Genomic DNA, 18,234 nt, shown 5'->3' on the forward strand with positions numbered 1-18,234 from the left:
CAGCCGGTGACAACGTGATGAATGCCCGCGTGCACCAGAGGGAGACCTGCCAGCCCAGGTGAGCGAGGAGCAGAGAAGGCGACAAAGGACTTTGTATGCTTCAGATGCGGCCTGTAGGGACACCTGGCCAGAACCTGCCAGCGCAAACTGTGGTGCAGCTTGTGCAAAAGCAGCACGCACCGGGACAGCACCTGCAGACGCAGACAGCACCTGCAGACGCAAACAGCGCAGAGGACGAGACGACGCACACAAAGCCGGCAGCGAGACGATAAACCAGGAGAAGGAGTTCGCTTTCCGAGTGAGCGAGGGAGAAGACATTAGATGGTCGACTGTGGAGCAACTTCACATATCATCCCTGATCACAGGAAGTTCAGACGTTTTGATGAGAACTTCCAGGCTGGACCACACTGTGTGGTGTGGTCTGGCTGACGGCACAAGGTCTGTCTGATTGACAGCAGAGGCAAATTTAATTTGTGGGCCCTCTAACTGATGAGCAGCACCAACAAAATGCAACTGTTATTGTAATATAAATGAGATGTCTCTATTAATACATTTTGTGAATGTATTATTGTTGCTGCTGAAGAACTGAATACAGTTTATTGCTTGCATGTTGGATGCACATTTAGTGGTGCCAAAAAAAATTAAAAGTGAAAAGAAAAAAATATGAATGAAAAATGTATATAGATATATATTTTTTAATGTAACATTAGGCACTCAACAAATGACATTCACAAAACTCCAACTCATTAAAAACAACAACTTAATAGAAAATCAAATAACAATAAAACAATCCAAAATAAAGAACACAACAGCTCAATGATGGGGATTTTGGAAAGTCAGCGTCTTTATCCGTCTGAAAAGGACCTCTTTGCACCAAATCCATTCATACTGGATCAGAGAGTGGTTGGCCGTTCAGCTGGACCAAACTTACCAGCAGCAGCATCAACGTTTTCCCTTTCAACAGAAGATGTGGTGACAGGAGTTTCTTCTGCAGCTAAAAAACAAGAATTTTTAGTATACAATAATCACTGATAAAGCTAATAAAATAAGAATACTAATAATAGTTTACTGGCTCATTTAAAATCTGTGTGCAGGTTTTTCACAATTTCATGATCGTTTTATATATTTATGAGAGATTGATTGTTTGATTGTATATTTGTATGAGGTCACATTTGTTTATTTAAATATGAACAATTTGGGACTTCATTCTCTTCAGCTGCTGTTTATGAAAAAAGGGGTTATTCAGACACTGTTTTTTTTAAATACTTTACATGCTATTAAAGTTACCTGAGATGACATCTTCAGTGATGTCAGGAACATCTTGGGATGTGGACGCTGCACCACCTCCAATACTTTTTGAGAGCAGAAGAAACTGTTGGCTGGGAAGAAACTGTGCAAAACATCCTCATTATGTAAAACCAAAACTGCAAAATACAAATAAGAAATAAATGTACCCATTTATAAATAATAAATGTGAACACTAATTTGAGTAGAAATGGAAATATTACCATTTATGCACTCCTTTATTATTATTTTGTATATTCATAATTTTAAAATTAGTACATTTATTTTTTTCGTCATTTATAAATGAGAAAATGTTTTTCCTGTTTGTATTTGGCAGTTTTGATTCTCCATATTTCATGCTAATGCAAGATTTTAAGACACACTCATTGTTGTAAAAGTCAGACTACCTGACTGTCTATAACAGATAAACAGCAGTTTTTATACTGACACAACCGGAAAATGCAGATCGCACTAAATATGTGTTAGCAAAATAATTAACCAATACGATAACGTGAGTTAAAACATTATCAGATACCGTTGTCATTATTTACTTTTCTCTGCTCTCCGCCGTTTTGGAAGGTCATGTGTCTGACCTCATCTTGGAAACTTGGGTATCAGAATTATTTTCTAGTTTTCCATTGGAAATTACGACAAACGGGATAGTTTTGTGCAATCTTCACCTCGGATTGATTAGTATTTTACGTAAATCGTGTAGCTGCACAGAAAGGCAGGAGAAGAATCCGGCCCCAACATCCTCCAAACCTACCTTGTGACTGATGTTTAAATTCTTCATCTTTTTTCAGCTCCTGATGGATAAAGTCTCTTTGGCATAAAGTTCTCTTGTTGTCGCGTTGATCAACGTGACAAAATGCGCTAGTTTTTTTTCTTTTTCCCAACTTTATTGAAACAAAATGCGCTCGTAAATGTACACTGCGCCAGGCTCAGATGAAATGATGTTGACCAATCGTTGCTAAGAGTGGCGTAACGTCATCATTTGGGTTGCCAGATTGGTTAAGGTTTGTTGAAAGGTGCCATCATTAAAGTGCAGCCAACTTTCTTTTGCAGAACATTCAGTGGCCCAGAAGGGTCACAACACAACACATTAACTTTACACACAACACATTAACTTAACACACAACACATTAACTCACAACACAACACAATAACTCATGGCCCAGAAGGGTCACAACACAACACATTAACTTACCTTGCAACACATTAACTCACAACGGAAGTAAAGCAGCAATTGAAGTGCTTTATTCTGAAATTTGAGCGGCTAACTACCTAACAGAAAGTAACGTCACAGTGAGCTGTGAAGGGAGCATGATTTTTCTACAAGAGAAGCTAGCAGCAGTGTTGCCAGAAACTTTCTCTTTATTACAGTTATCCTTCCTCTAAACACACAGAATATGAACGCACACTCCTCCCTCCGCTCTCACACCCCTCTGTCGCTGCACGCGCGCTCCTCTCATCTCCTTTCTTCCGCTCCCTCCTCTCACACACGAACCTGCGGTCCCCAACACACACACACACACTCCGCAACACTAGACACCAAGAATGTGGATAGATGGGGTTTAGTAGTTTGCAGAGTTCTACTTGGTAATCATGTTTCCATGTTTGAGATCATCACAGAGAGTCTCTACTTCAACTCCTGCAGTGAAGGCTGCATCTAAATCTGACGCCTTGTTTCAATCTCTCTGACCGAGTTGAAGCCAAAGCCCCTCCCCCTCTCTCTACCTGCTTTTTCTCTCTACCTGTTCACATCCTCTGCAGCTGAGAGTTGTTTCCCCCCGTGCTCCTCCAGTATATCCTACACAGAGAGCGCAAAATACGGTCATCATAGGTTGACGCGATAGTCGGGGCCCTCTGGCCTAGCACACGGAGGAAAGAGCCGCATATCTTGGACGCAGCAGATGTTCTCTTAGCACCCTACCCGCCAATTTTAACCGCACCCCAGACATTTAGGGCCCCTTGGTGGGAAGGGTGATGGGACATCACTGTGAATCAGGTAAAGGTGGAAAGATTTCATGTAATCAATGGACACCAGTGAAGATCACAAATCATTGAAGAAAAAAGGTTTAGAGCACTGTCTGGGTCTCTATGACCCAACTCCCAATGTTAAAGTGCTTAGGACAGCACAAGGGTTAAACTATGCCCTTCTTTAAATACTTATCTTTAAATCTTTAAAATAAAGAAACACCCCAAGTTTGATTTTCATCAGAGTGGGTCTTTAAAACTACACTAAATTGAGCTCAAAGTAAATTGGACTTCTGTTAATGCCCCACCAAAATGAGTTCATAGGAATGTTATATGTGGTAACACGAAATACTGCATGTCTTTCAATCAAGACATGAACAAGGTACTACAGTTTTCTGACACAATGTCCCAAAACATTTTTGAAAAAATGTGTGAAATTTAGGTGTGTCTGTATTTTTATTTAATTGAAATTTACTTTTTAACCCATGTGCTATCTTAGATGACCCCACCCTTACATTGACGTGTTCTCCCTACCATGACAAAGGTGGATAAAGGTGGAAAGATTTCATGTAATCCATGGACACCAGTGAAGATCACAAATCATCGAAGAAAAAAGGTTCAGAGCACTGTCCAGTGGGTCTAGATGACCCATCTCCCAATGGTAAAGTGCCTAGGATAGCAAAAGGGTTAAATAAGCAACAAAACAACTGCTCCAACCTAACTACTTGGAAAATGGTATCCAAGCGGTGCTCTGTTGTAAGTGTAGGTTTCCTTTTGCAAGGCGGTTTCCTCATAGGTGTTCTTATCTTATTTCATCTTAAATGCAGCGTAATGTAAGATCATGTTAGATGGAAACAAAGACATGGATCTTTTTGTGCCCAGCAATTTTGAACGATGAGAACAGAAGAGAAGCTGAAAAAACAACTCAATAATTTAACTGTGATCTATATCAAAAAAATTCTAAGAGTTTTTCAGCATTTTTCCATTGTGTTTTCCTTTTTGTTGCCTTGGTCTATATTTAGAAAGACTTAGGCTAATTTGTCTGAGTTTGCCATTTTTTTTCTTAAACAGCGGGAAAACCCCCACCAAACTAAACACTGTTACACACACTCACAGTCCTCAATTCCCTCCCTTTTTCCCAACGCTTGCCCTTTTTTGGTCGTTCCTCTTTTTTTTTCATTTGAAGCAGGGATAGTATGACAGCTTTTCCTGCTGGACCCGCGAGAGAGAAACCTCTGTTCCTCACTGCAGCTTTGAAAGGAAGTTACCACCTCTTCCCCACCACTTTGCACATACACAGACACACACATGCACACTCGGGATTTGACCACAACAGGGACTGTGAAACAGCAAGGACACCACGTAATGTGTTTTGGAGGTAAAAAGAAAAGGAGCAAGCAGTCCCCGGCTGAACTGTGAGAACTGAAGAACTTAAGCGCAGTGCTCAGTCTCATCACTTACCGGTGAGTTTGACAGTTTGAATGTGTGCGTTGTCCCATGGAAACCACTGGGAAATGCTAGACTGCCTCTCAAAGTTTTTAGGAAACCAGCATGCTCATTATTAAAACTTTTGTACAGCCGCTTTCATTAAAATTCTGTTTGGAAATGCCACATTTCTATTCAGATTTATATTTAAAGAAGTGCAAAGTTTAAGAGAAAAACAGGAAATTTCTGTGATGTTTTCAGTTAAATACTCTACTTTATGGGCATTTTATTTATGAAAGTGTTTAAATCCCTCCTAAAGTTTTTAATTTTCATCAGGTTCTCTGAGCTGGGCTGGAAGTTGGCATTCATTCATTTCATTGTTATAAATGGACCAAGAAAAGGTGAAATGGCAAAAACTCAGGCAGAAAATTTAATTTTCCTTAGGTGTTTGCACATTATTTTCAAAGTTTGCAATAGCTTAATAGTTGTAGTCTGTATTAGACATGTGACAGGCTTTTCTACGGGAAGTCTTAAAGTGCACACTTTTAATAGTTTCCTTCATTCCATCCAAGTTAATCCAAACATGTTTTTTGTGGAATCGGCTGTCTGCTGAATGTTTGCCGTTCTCACCTTCTGTCAGAGAAAACATGAGCTGAAATTGAGATAGTAATACGGGTGGAGACTCCACAGAGCAGCTCCCTGGGGTCTCCACTAATTAATGATATCTGAGCGAGCAGGCTTCACTTCAACTCCACCACCTCCAGTCAATCTGACAACACTTTTTCGGATGAGTGAGATAGGCGGTGAAACAACCCCTGCAAGGCAAGCAAAGACGTCTTGCCTTCTGCGTGACCTCTTTAGCCCATTTAGCGCAGCTTTTCCTTTGCCCACTGTCTCGTTTATCACTCAGTGTCTTATCTGAGGCTGGTAGTTGACTTCATCTATGTCCAGAGAGGTCAAAGGTTACTTTCTGATTTGACTTGCTTGTCTAAACTCCCAGGGTACCAATCTGTGTATGGGAGAGACACAGAAAATTACTGCCGAGCCAGAGATAGACTCAGCTTGAACAGAGATCTAACATTACACAAAAAATAAACACTGCAGCTCTTTGTAAGAAAAAGGGTAAAAAGTGCAGATAAGACTCTGTACATACTGTTTACACTGCAGCAAGGATCATGGGGTAATCCTGTGTTGTGAGGGACTTAAGAGTGACAGCTTCAAATTTGTAAAATTTAGATATAAAGACGGAACAGAATAAACATCAATAAAGTTAAAAAATAAATAAACAAAAATCACAGCTTTTCTTATTGGCGTTAGCTTCTTAACCCTTGTGCTATCCTGGGCATGTTAACATTCCTCAATAATTTGTGAACCTCACTGGTGTCCATGGATTACATGAAATCCTCTTCACCTTTATCCATCCTTTGTCATGGTAGGGACAACATGGTAATGTAAGGGTTGGGTCATCTGGACCCCATAGGATAGCACAAGGGTAATAAGCTTTCTGCTCTCTGTTCATATTTAGTTAACGTTTGACAAAGATTTTTGGTTGGCTAATATAAATGAATAAAGGGAATACAAATAATTTAAATTGAATCTTTGCATTAGCAAGAAACTGCAATCATAGGATCTTTTGATCTTTTTTTAAAGCGTTCCAAGTGGTCTTTTAATTATGAATTATTATTATAATGCAGTTTTTAGGCAAAATCAAAAAACCTGTGTCGTTTTCTAGGACAGTTTCGGCAGGAGCAGCAGGAGTTTATCAGAAATTTGCCTCTGAGTTGTGGGTGGGACTGTTGGCAGGGAGTAAGCCTTACTTATTTCCCATCATCCCTTTGTTTACACTCTCTCCTGTTAGCTTACAGCCCTTCACAACCCCAACCTAACCTTACCGATGCAACAAAAATGCAGAGCAAAATTGGAGCTATCCGGCCGTACAGTTTTGAGCCAGATGTCAGCTCAGACGAGGAAAACAAAGATTGGATCTATTTGTCTACAAGTGGATGAATCAGAATGGGGTGGAGCAGGGAGCTTGTTGACAATTACAAGCTTTTGCAAACTGACTTTTTTCGTCTGTTCCTGATTCACCGCGATTTGAATAAAGAAATAGTGGTACTCAAAAACGCAGTTTCAATCTTAATATTCCTAATGTCTTCATGAGAAAAATGCCAATTTAAAAACATCTAAAACATGATTTTGATTGGAGTGGGTCTTTGAGGGAACCAAGTTAAACAACTTGCAGAGCCACTAAAGTTCATAAAAGTGTCAAAAAAGCTTTTTCAAAATCATACATCACAAGTTTGAGCATTCATGTTTAAAATAAATAAGGTGCGGAGAAGTGACAATTTTCCTATAACAACTAAATCAAGAAATTCATAAAGCTCATAAGTATTAGGTGAATATTTTGTTAAATGAGAAAGCATTCACAAGAAAAAAAGGAAAAAAAATATATTGAGCAGCTGAAATGCAGAGATAATGGTTTCATGCAGCATAAAGTCATGCCAGATCAGATGATGATCAGCAGACTTGTAAGAAGACACGCCCCCTTAACCCAATCCTTTTGAAAGTAGACTGAAGAACCTAAATTATTCATGCTGAACTTTCTATCACTCGTTTTTGCCATTTAAACAAGGACAAAAAGCATGCATTTTATCCGCAAACTTTTCAGAGAAGTGAAGTTTTTTCACCTAAATTCAATTCTTTAAATGTTTTTTTTTCTCCTCATCCATCTGTAACAGAGCTGTACTTTACTTGTTCTTGATAGAAGCAGCGTCACTGTTCGATGCTGCTGACAGTACTAGCCTGCAAATATGTATATATATATATATATATATAATATATTTACACAGTATAAAAAAAGGAAATTCTTACCCTGTTTGATCGTCAACAATTTAATTTTGATTGACAGGCGGCTGTAGAATGAATGTTGAAGATTCAATAATCAAACTTCATGAGTGTGTTCCAGCCATTACTGCATGTGTCTATCCGAACTATTAACCCATTTTTAGAGAAGATCTAATTATAGTTAGTCAAGATAAGGAAGACCAGTGTGGCAAAAAGTAGGTGGAAAAGAAAGATGTTAATCAACGTGGACAATTTTAACCACTTTTTGTCCTGATAAATGGTAAGACGATGTCAGAGAAAAGTAGTCACTTTACTTTTTTTTATATAGATAATAATGGAACTTGTTTTGTGTAGAAAAGCATATAAATTAAAAGAAAAGAAACAATCCACTTTATCCTATTTAAGGGAAATCTTTTTTGTGTATAAATATTCTGTCATTTGTTTATTATTACCAGGACAAAACCTAGAAATTCAAAGATTTCTACAAAACCATCAGTGGAAAGGGTGAACATGTGTTTTGCGTGTCAATGTACTCCAAAGGGTCCATGTAATTGAAACAGTATGTGATGCCTTTGTGCTGCTGGATGGTTGCTCACTTCAATGAAAAAGCCAGAAATCTATTTTTAGAGCTTGCAGTCTGGGATGATCTAAAGCCTTTTTGCTCCGTAGCATCACAGGGGAATGTTCACGTGATTAACACACTGCAAAGTACAACATACACACACGTGCACGCACAAATAAACCCTGTCAGCAAACCGAAACTCTCAGCTTTTCCAATCTGGCTCCTAACATTTTTGTAGCTTGATCATATCTGCATATTTCCTCTTTATTTACATACTAAAACACGCCGATGATGCCTCACATATGGGACGCATCTTGACTATTTTAACTGCCTCCGTCTCACATCTCCATTACCTGCCATCCGTACAAAACATAATCTCAAGAAAACAAGCAGTGACCAAAAAATCAATCACATTTACTCAACTTGATACTTAATAAACAACATTGTCTTCTCTGTTAAAATGCTTGTGTGGATTCCATGTTTAAACTTGGGAGTCCTTTTTTTTTGTCTTTCCATCATTACAGGAGCAGCAGTTTTTATGTAATGTATATCCTGTCAATTACACGTTCAAAGCCAAACAGAGTACTATTTAGCTTTGAACATGTAAAAACAAGGCTCTCTTTTGGTCTCATTTTGAAACCAGAAACTTCAAGGAGCTTGGTTTTAATTAAATCGCCCAGTAGGAAAAAGAGTTCAGTCACAATAACCTTTATGCTTTTTTGGGGGACTTTTTGTGGGTGGATTAGAGTCACATATGACTTGAATTGAAGTCATATAAAGTCGCAAAAACTGTAATTTATCTTCCAGGATTCAAAGTCTCTAAGGTTTAGCTTTAATTCTGCTTTTTTTAAGTTTTTGGGATTTCCAAGTTAAAATTACAGTCTTCATAACATAACAGTAACTGACCAGAAGGCTGAAAGTAAGCATCCAAGTCAAATTTGTCCTAAATTTTGTCATCTTAAACAGATTGAGCAAATCAAAAGCAGCAAAATGTGTACAAAAATTTGCTTAAATCTTTGTTTCATTTTCTTTTTTCCAGTTATTTAGATTCCACCTCTTGTACTTTTGTTTATGTTTTTCAAGCAGATTTTACATTAAAAGAAACCTCAGGAAAACCAAAATATTCCAAAATGATACTATAGTATGTATGATAGAATAATGTATATTTTTAAAGATGCTTACACAAACTTGTGTGGAAACTTGGGCCCGTTTAGATAAACACAATATCCTGTAAGGAAAGGAAGATGTACACAAACAAAGTTCTCCCTCTGCAGCTCCCAGTCTTTAGTTTTGATCACAGTCAATCTTGAAAATCTCAGCTCACACTGAAAGGTCACGGAAAATGATGAAAGCTTTGCTGGTCAGATGGGGAAAAACCTGAACAGGAGTCAACCAAAATTCCGATTGAAGATCAGCAAAGTTTGGCTGTATCCCTTGTACTATCCTAGGTACTACAACGTTGGGAGCTGGGTCATCTGGACCCACTAGACAGTGCGCTGAACCTTTTTTCTTCAATGATTTGTGAACCTCACTGGTGTCCATGGATTACATGAAATCTTTCCACCTTTATCCACCTTTGTAATGGTAGGGAGAGCACGTCAATGTAAGGGTGGGGTCATATAAGATAGCACAAGGGTTAAATCACCATCTTGGTTCAGTTCAAAGAGTTCCTCTTGCTCCTGAAAAGTCCTGTCTTTTCCAACAAGTGATGCTGAGCTGTACAGATCCCTAACTGAGCTAAAACCTTCTATGAAGAGAAATACAATAATCAAATCCTCTCTCAGTGCAGTAATGTCGACATGCTGTTTACTCAGGGAGAGGATCGTCTCAAGATTGCAACTCTGCACTGCATCCTCAGAGCTGCACCTTCAAATGGAATCCATGTTTTTGTGCTTGGAAGCAGATTTTTAATTCAGTCTAGCATCCGTCTTAAGGGATGGCCACAGAGAAACCAAAGGAACAGACTCATCGCACTTGAAACAAAAGAAACGATTAAAAGAGGGGAGGCGCATGAGGGTAATGGAATAGTCTATGTGGGGCAACGGGCATTACATTTTATTTTTATTCACACTTTCTGTACTCCTGATAATTCAGGACGCCACACTTTTAGGAGTTATCATAATATTCCCTCAAGACAGAATTTAAACCCACTCCAATGAAAATCGGATTTTTGGTGTTCCAAAATGTTCTTTTGGCATTTTTGTCATGATAGATAAAGAAAATTAAGCTTAGAATTATATGTCTGAGTAATGTTTTATTCAAATCAGAGCAGACTAAAAAATGCTGTCCAAAAAAGTTAGAAAACTACACAGGTTTTTTTCTTATTTTTGCTAAAAAATGGTACAATCAGACTTAAGACCAATACGAACGGTTTTAAAATGGATCAAAAGATAATCGGAGTGGAACTTATGTTACTTGTTACTCTTGAACCCTTGTTCGTATGCATGTGCTATCAAACTAAAATAAAAAGTAATAGGAGGCATTTAGAGTAATCAGATCTAAAAATCAGATTCTATTTAAAGTAATCTGATTAAACCAAAAGTAATAAGATTGAATGGAAAGAAATCAGATTACACTTAAAGTAATCAGATTACAGGACAGTAATGCAATTACACAGAAAGTAATCGGGTTGTATTGATAGTAACTAGATTACATATAAAGCAATCTGATTGCACCAAAGGTAATCAGATTAAACAAAAAGAAATAAGAACAGGGACAGATGGGTAACTAAACAGAAAGTAATTAAATTATATTGATTGTACTAGGATCAAATGAAAAGATATCAAATTACATCAAACATAATCTGATTTGTCAAAGTAATCTTAACATTTTTCAAGATTTTTTTTTACTCCTTTCCACATTTGAGGTTAGTTCATTACATTCAAAGTAAGGTTTGATTACCGGTATATCTACATTCTTGTTTATGATGGGCAGATCACTAGAGATCTTGAAAAGAGGATGTAAGGATATTTCGAATTCACAACAAACAGATGCCAAAAAAAACAAACAAAGATCTTGTTGTCAAAAGTTATCTTTCAAAAATTCAAATAGTGATGGCACAAAGTTTATTTTAGAACTGAAGATAAAAAATTTTTTACAATTACCTTTTGGTCAGACTGACCTTTATATGAAAAAATTTGGATTGTTGTGTTTTCAAGGGAAAGGTAACAATCTGCTCCTCTGCTGAGGTCGGGGAAACTTGAAACCTCATTATATTTTAGAGCTTAAAGAATACATTATTCTGTTGTTGCTGGTTCATGATGAATCATCTACTAAACCACCCAGGAGGCATATTAGTATTAGGGTTGCAGACCTTTTGTCTAAATCCAGCTTATTGTAAAATTGTTATCAGCTTTCAAGAGAGGAAGGTGAACCAAAAAGGAAAGGTTAGAATATTTACGTAAGGAGAACCTGCCATGTTTTTGAATAGACTTTGAAAGCAAATAGTAATGAATAAATGATCCACATTATTTTATTTAATGATGTGGATCATGCGGTCCAGTCTTTTTTTAGTAGGAGCCACAGAAACGGTTTACTGAACACATTCAAGAAAAGCAAAAAGATCAGCTACTATAAATCTTATTGACAGTCTCTGTGATCTTGCTCAGTGTGCGTGGACCCGAACCAGTCAAATGTGACTGATTATCACCATGGCTATTTTCATTCAGGGAGGTTATGTCCAAAGAAAACCATATTTAGTCAAGCACGAAAAAAATTTGAGGAATTGAAAAGAGTTCTCTATGGTTAAGCATCACAATAAGTAAATGGCACACTCTGGCCTCCTGCTGTAACTTGACCTTGAGAGGTTCTGTGTATAAATGGAAAATGGCCTCACCCCTTTGCATACATAAAAGTGTAGTTTAATGGATTATTTTCTGAAATAGCTTATTTGATAAGGAAAAATATCATTTTTGAACTTGAAGACCCTTATTCATTAGGGCTAATTTTCTTGCTTACTAATACCATGTCTGTAGTCTTTAACCTTTATAAAACGACTTTTAAAAGCTTTATTCATTAAACCAAATAAAAACCTTCCCAGAGTGTGAGGGGTTTTGAGTTTGGGTCTAAATATTGCATTTTATACTGTTTACACCTGCAAAATGAGTGACATTCCTGAGTAAATCTGTGCAAATAGTCTTTTTAGAAGTATAACAAAACAAAATCCTTGGTTTAATATGTTTTCTTTTTCTACAAACTTTAGCTGGCCATGCTTGAATAACTTAAAACTTAATGGATGATTCACTTTCAATCCATTTGCATTTGATGGCACTGTAACTTTTTGCTTTGAGTTTCTGTCCTACTGTTCTGTTTTCCCTTTGCATTTAAGCTTTCCTGTGAAGGCTTTTTCTTTATTTTATGCTTTATGCTATACAGACTGGTTTCGCTGAATACAGTAGACTACCCATTTGTTGTATCTTACCCAAACAATACAAGCTATTTTGAGAGAAGCCTCTGTGCCAAATGTTGATGCTTCAAAATGGAACAGGCCTTGAGAAAAAGGAAGAGCAAGGAGTAGATGACAAGGAAACTGTCAGGCCACATTTGGAGTATCTCATCATTTCCAGCTTCCTTATTCAAAACAAAGCAAACAATCCCGGTCTAAAATGGTGCTTGACTTCTTCCCAAACCAAAACAACATGGTTAACTTTGCTTATGCGGGTTACTGCACTGATAAAAATAACCCGCCTGCTGACTGAGAAATTTCATGACTCTCAGCCCGACTTTGCCGATAAAGTTATTTCTGTTTTACAAGATATTGAGATGCATTTTCCCACACTGTTAAAAGTGTCATTGGCATGACATGTGGTTATTTTACAGCCTGCAGCTCACAAAGGATTCAGGAAGAGGATGCCTGAGGGTTTGACCAAAGGATATGAAGCCAGGAAAGAGCAGATGATAAGTGGAAAAAAATAAGATTAAACATTAACGTCACAGGACGTCCAGCAAGGCGCACAGAGCTGTGCTGCAGAAAATTTAGAGAAATGCTTTGCAATTAGCATTAAAGCCAACATTGAACCAAGTAAAAACTGCAAGATTTCAGTGGGCTATTTTATAGATCTGCCCCACAAAAACACTAAAAGACTACAACCCTTGTGCTATCTTAGATGACCCCACCCTTACTTTGACGTGTAATTCCTACCATGACAAAGGTGGATAAAGGTGGAAAGATTTCATGTCATCCATGGACACCAGTGAAGATCACAAATCATTAAAAAAAATAAGTTTAACACACTGTCTAGTGGGGTCTAGATGACCCAACTCCCAATGTTAAAGTGGCTAGGATAGCACAAGGGTTAAAAGTGCCACTGCAGCCTTCTAATTTTTTTTTTTGTGTGCCCAAATGTATGTTTCACTTGGCTCCAGTAAGTAAGATTTCTGCAGTATATACAAAAGTACATCTTTGTTTTGTCACATTTATTAGAATCCGAAATATCACGGAAAAAGCAGTTTGATTCTCATTTTTACGTGTGTTTGCTACATCCAGCAAACGAGAAGAAGCAAACTGAGTCACCTGGAAAAAATGTCTGAAGGCTGAGTCAGACTGGAGCTGGGTGGGAGTGGGTCTGTTAATAATTCCCTTGTTAAAGGAAAACAAAACACAACAAAACATCAGCAAAGAACAGTGAGTGCTTTAACAGAGAAACGGGTCTCCAGTTGTTAAGTACAAGTATTATTCCTTTTGGTCCCCAAAACTTGTATTACAAGACAAGGTTACACTCCTGTAATCTGCCTTTGGCAATTGTCCAGTCGTTTGTCCTGCAGAATTTGAGCACATTTTAGCTTCTCACCTTTGACAAAAACAAAATAGTTTCAAAAGTTCATGCTTTTAAACAGGATGAGTGGATTCTATTAGAATATGCAAACAGTTGGGAGGTGGAGGATCTCCTGGGAGACAGCGAACAGATCCATCCCAGAATGTGACATACTGGAAGATTTTTTTTTCTTTTTTTGCGAAGGTGTAGAGCAAGTTAGCTAAAAGCTTTGTGCCTAAATTGTAACTGCTCTGTTGCAAAGTCGCATCATTCAATGTTTTGGAATGTATAGATTTGCCAGGAGTCAGCAAGATCCAAATCTGCTCAGGAAAACACAGTGGCTCCGCTAAAGCAGCTGCAGCTGGCAGAAAGGTTTCCCGTAACAAGGGTACCTGTTGGGAAAACCTCACAGCTCAGCATTTTGTGCAGCTTTGCCCTCGTATGAGTGGAACCATGCTAGTAATGTTGAAAACGTGTGTTATGCTGATGTTTTACAAAACCTTAACTGATGAAATGAGGTTCCACAGACAGGTCTTTGAACATTTTTGGACTGAAGAAGTTAGAATGGCTCTCAAGTGAAAGCAAATACAAATACAGAAGTCTACACATTCTGGGCGCCGTTGTGGTTTTGGAGCCTCTGTTCACTTTTTTCCCAGTGTGGACACAGCTGAAACACTCAAAGCTAAAAAGCTGCCTGTAATCTCTCGCTGGACAGTGTATCCCGCAACAGGCCTGCCGTTGTTTGCATTGCAGATGCCTCAGTGACTTTGAATCTAATGTAGCTTGACGTCTGAATGTGTGTTTCTATGTGTGTTTGCTCTTGTCTCAGGGTGGCCAAATGAACTGTTTTGCCTGAGGACCAAAGATCACAGGCCTTGATCCACTGGAGAGTCAGACGGAGGAGCCAGATCTGCTGCTTTTCTTTACATTATGAGCTGAGACTGACGACTTGATCTGGGATTTTTATTTTTTTGGTAAGATCCAAACTTAATATGTGCTCCACTTTTAGATTATTATTGCTATAGTGCAAGTTTTTGTTGTGTTGTAAAGTTTATTAGCTGAGCACACAGCAAATGGGTTCCACATGCACTCTTTGCGGTTGAGGATTTCTCAACACAGCACCAGAAATTAGCTCAAATTATTTAGGTGTTGTCATATTGTGATAGAGATCGAGAAATGAGGGTATTAGTGGGAGCGCTAATGCCCTCATTTCTATTTGGAGGTAAATGCAAACAAAAACATGTGGTTTGTGCAATTTGAAGGCATCCACTCGATCCGTGCAAAGACATTGTGACATGTGGTTTGACTTAGAGAGCGTTGCACATAGGTTGGAGTGGGAGGGCTGTTGAGTTCGTCGTCATTTCACAAGAAGGGAATGTTTTTTTCCACTTCCAGCCACAACACAAAGCACATGTTAAAGAGTAGCCGTGCCAACATACGTTCAAATCTTCTTCTTTGAAGTGGCCTATTTTCTGCTGCTGCTCATGTTGCACTATTGTGATGTAATTAATTCCAGAGGTGCAATCCGTTTAGAAAATTGCAAAATGTCAGGGATTCATGAGAGTGAAATAAGGTGAAAGAAGAGAATAGCTTGAGAGTCTAATCAAGGAAACCCAGACTTACAGCATAACACAACATGGTCTCTCTGTGATACAGCCAACAAGTCTGTAGAAATGCTTGCAAACATACCAAGGCCCTTCAGCCTCCTGACAGGAAGAGAGGACCTCTTGAATATCAGGGAAGAACATTCAAACAAAACAACGCACTGGCCTCTTCTTCCTCTGGGCGGCACAAATTTAATGTCCCATCGGACAGGAAGGAGTCCTTTGTGGCCACTTGAAGAGCTGACTCTTGACCTCATTTATGGAGGGCTGTCATGCCTCAGAGAGAATAACAGAGGCGGAGAGCCATGTGCCAATTGCATTAAGATGATACTGGGAGAAGCCAGGAGTTCAGAAAGATTCAGAGCGGCTTTTGTTGAAGACTTGGAAGGTTGCTGCCACCCACCTGGAGAAGTCAGTGGGTTTGGCATTCAGTAGCAGCACAAACCATAGCAATGAAAAAGAGAAAGGGTGAAGAATTCAAAGACTTCAAAGATTTTATTAGGGGAGCATTTACAAAGAAGTTGTTTATATTTGACAGAAAATTCCACGTGCTTTTTTAGGAGAGAGAATAAGAATAACCATGGATGTGAAGAAAAAAGAAATGGACCTTTTGAGCAACAGCATAGCTGCACTGGCGCATATCAGAGGTAAGTTTCACAGAATTTTAAAGACCCAATCCAATAAAAATGTTGTTTTGGGTATCTTTAACTTGTTCTTGTGGCATTTCTCTGATGATGGAGGACATATATTAGAAAAATGCAAGTGTAAAATTGCCTTTTGGGGTATTACTTTATTTCTTTCTTTTATTACTTCGTTCAATTTTTTGGGGAGTCAGGAGCTCTACACCAACAGTCTCACCCACAACTCAGAGGTGAATTTGTAATGAACTACTGCCACTCTGCAGAAGCTATGTCCCAGAAAATGACACAGGCTAAAAACTGCATAATCATAATTAAAAATTACTAAGGGTAACCAAATTATTTTCATTGTTTTTAGATAATCCAGAGAGCTTTGGCCTTTACTTCGTTCTCGGCGTGTGCTTCGGCCTGGTGCTAACCCTCTGTCTCCTGGTCATCCAAATCTCCTGCAAGCCGCGGACCAACATCAGCCCCTCAGCACTTGAGAAGAAGCCACTGAAAATTCCTAATGAGGATGAAGAGGAGAGTGATGATGAGGAAGAAGAGGAGGAAGAAGGTGACGAGCTTGAGGCGCAGATCCCCTTGCCCAGCACTGAAATCCCTGTCGGTAACCACGTGGGCCAGCAGTCAACAGATGGGAGCCTGAGTGTGAATGTTTTTACATCAGCCGAGGAGCTGGAACGGGCCCAGCGCCTGGAGGAGAGAGAACGGATCATCCGGGAGATCTGGAGGAATGGCCAGCCGGATATTCTCGGATCGGGAACGGGAACAATTGGAAGAGTGCACTACTATTGAGATTAAAGCTTCAAGAGAAACACTGTGGAGGAGCTACAAAGACCACTTGGGGGACCCTTGATGCCTTTGAAGAAAAATTACTTGTGGAATAGGAAAATCACGGTGTCGTGTTTGATAAACTCTGACAGAGCTAAACTCTGAGATATTGCACTTCTTGCGTAGCATCCTATGTTATTGATTGACTTTGTTTAATTAAAACAGATGTCTTACAGGTATTTTTCCCCTCTGTTGATATGCGTTTTGAATGTGGGAGTGGAAGGATATTTGGTTATAACTCAGCCTTATCAATAAATGGTGCTTCATATTTTCTGGCTGTAGTGTGTAAAAAGCTAAAAAAGAAAAAAGCCAAAGATCCCAAAATACACCCTGGATTGTGCTGTGTAACCCTTGTACTATCCTAGGTACTAGAACGTTGGGAGTTGGGTCATCAGGACCCAATAGACAGTGCGTTGAACCTTTTTTCTTCAATGATTTGTGATCTTCACTGGTGTCCATGGATTACATGAAATCTTTCCACCTTTATCCACCTTTGTCGTGGTAGGGAGAACACGTCAATGTAAGGGTGGGGTCATCTAAGATAGCACAAGGGTTATTGAGGCATCTGATTGGTCAGTTTATAACTTGAAAAACATGCATTTCAGAAATAAAATATTGTGAAAAAAATTACACAATGTTTTTCCTTTGTATTATCTTCACTGTTGGCCATGTTTGCTGTCTAACCCTTGTGCTATCCTAGGCACTTTAACATTGGCAATTGGGTCATCCAGACCCCACAAGATGTGCGCTGAACCTTTTTCTTCAATGATTTGTGATCTTCACTGGTGTCTATGTCTAGATGACCCAACTCCCAATGTTAAACTGCCTAGGTTAAATGAATTTGGGCACTGTACATGATGACGTAAGCAGTTTCAGAGGTATGTCAAATGATAAGAAACCTTTGGTCCTATCAAAGTTTGAATATCATCCAGGCTCCAGACAGTTCTTTAACTGCCTGTAAAGAAACACTAGTGGGATTTTACAGGGTGGATTTGTTTGTAGAGGAAGAGTCATCAGTGCTTCAGTCATCTCTACTGTACAAATTGTTCTGTGGACGCAGGCAAAGCTCACATTTGCCCCAGAAAAGCTTCACATGTGCTCACAGATGTTCAGACACAACCAACCGTGCCAAATTTTACTAACCTCTACCGAGTGTTGCATAGCTGAAAAAACAATGTAAGCTCATGCAGATGTGAGGATGAACTCCTCAATCCTTCGTTGACAAAAGTTCCTTAAGGGTTCAGCTCATCTTTCTTTGGAATTTCAAGTCACAAGGAGTTTTCAAATGACCTCTGTGCTACAATGACCTCACTTTC

General features: G+C 38.8%; 1 protein-coding gene and 1 long non-coding RNA gene across 3 annotated transcripts; one reads left to right on the forward strand and one right to left on the reverse strand.

Annotated features, from left to right (window-relative positions):
* Window positions 1-762: 762 nt before the first annotated feature.
* LOC111948988 lies at window positions 763-2,171 on the reverse strand. The gene is made up of 3 exons (XR_002874989.1): window positions 2,051-2,171; window positions 1,288-1,390; window positions 763-994 (listed from the first exon to the last, which is right to left on the reverse strand). It is a non-coding gene; the product is annotated as an uncharacterized LOC111948988 (long non-coding RNA).
* Window positions 2,172-4,472: 2,301 nt separating this feature from the next.
* Window positions 4,473-17,219, forward strand: LOC101173006 (protein eva-1 homolog B-like). Of its 2 annotated transcripts, none has more exons than XM_011485644.3 (4): window positions 4,473-4,724; window positions 14,675-14,819; window positions 15,988-16,096; window positions 16,446-17,219. In XM_011485644.3, the coding sequence occupies exons 3-4, from the start codon at window positions 16,030-16,032 to the stop codon at window positions 16,880-16,882; spliced, it is 504 nt and encodes a 167-aa protein (XP_011483946.1). In that variant the 5' UTR covers window positions 4,473-4,724; window positions 14,675-14,819; window positions 15,988-16,029; the 3' UTR covers window positions 16,883-17,219. The 2 variants fall into 2 exon arrangements, with proteins under 2 accessions (XP_011483946.1, XP_004078341.1); XM_004078293.4 differs by having other exon boundaries at window positions 4,474-4,724; window positions 16,010-16,096.
* The last annotated feature ends 1,015 nt before the right edge of the window (window positions 17,220-18,234 follow it).

Source organism: Oryzias latipes, chromosome 16 (assembly GCF_002234675.1).
Source record: "Oryzias latipes chromosome 16, ASM223467v1".
Lineage (NCBI taxonomy): Eukaryota > Metazoa > Chordata > Actinopteri > Beloniformes > Adrianichthyidae > Oryzias > Oryzias latipes.

Coding starts and splice junctions, on each gene's coding strand:
- LOC101173006 (XM_011485644.3), top strand. CDS start 16,030: ATGGATGTGAAGAAAAAAGAAATGGACCTTTTGAGCAACAGCATAGCT. Junction 16,097..16,445: donor TGCACTGGCGCATATCAGAG/GTAAGTTTCACA, acceptor CATTGTTTTTAG/ATAATCCAGAGAGCTTTGGC.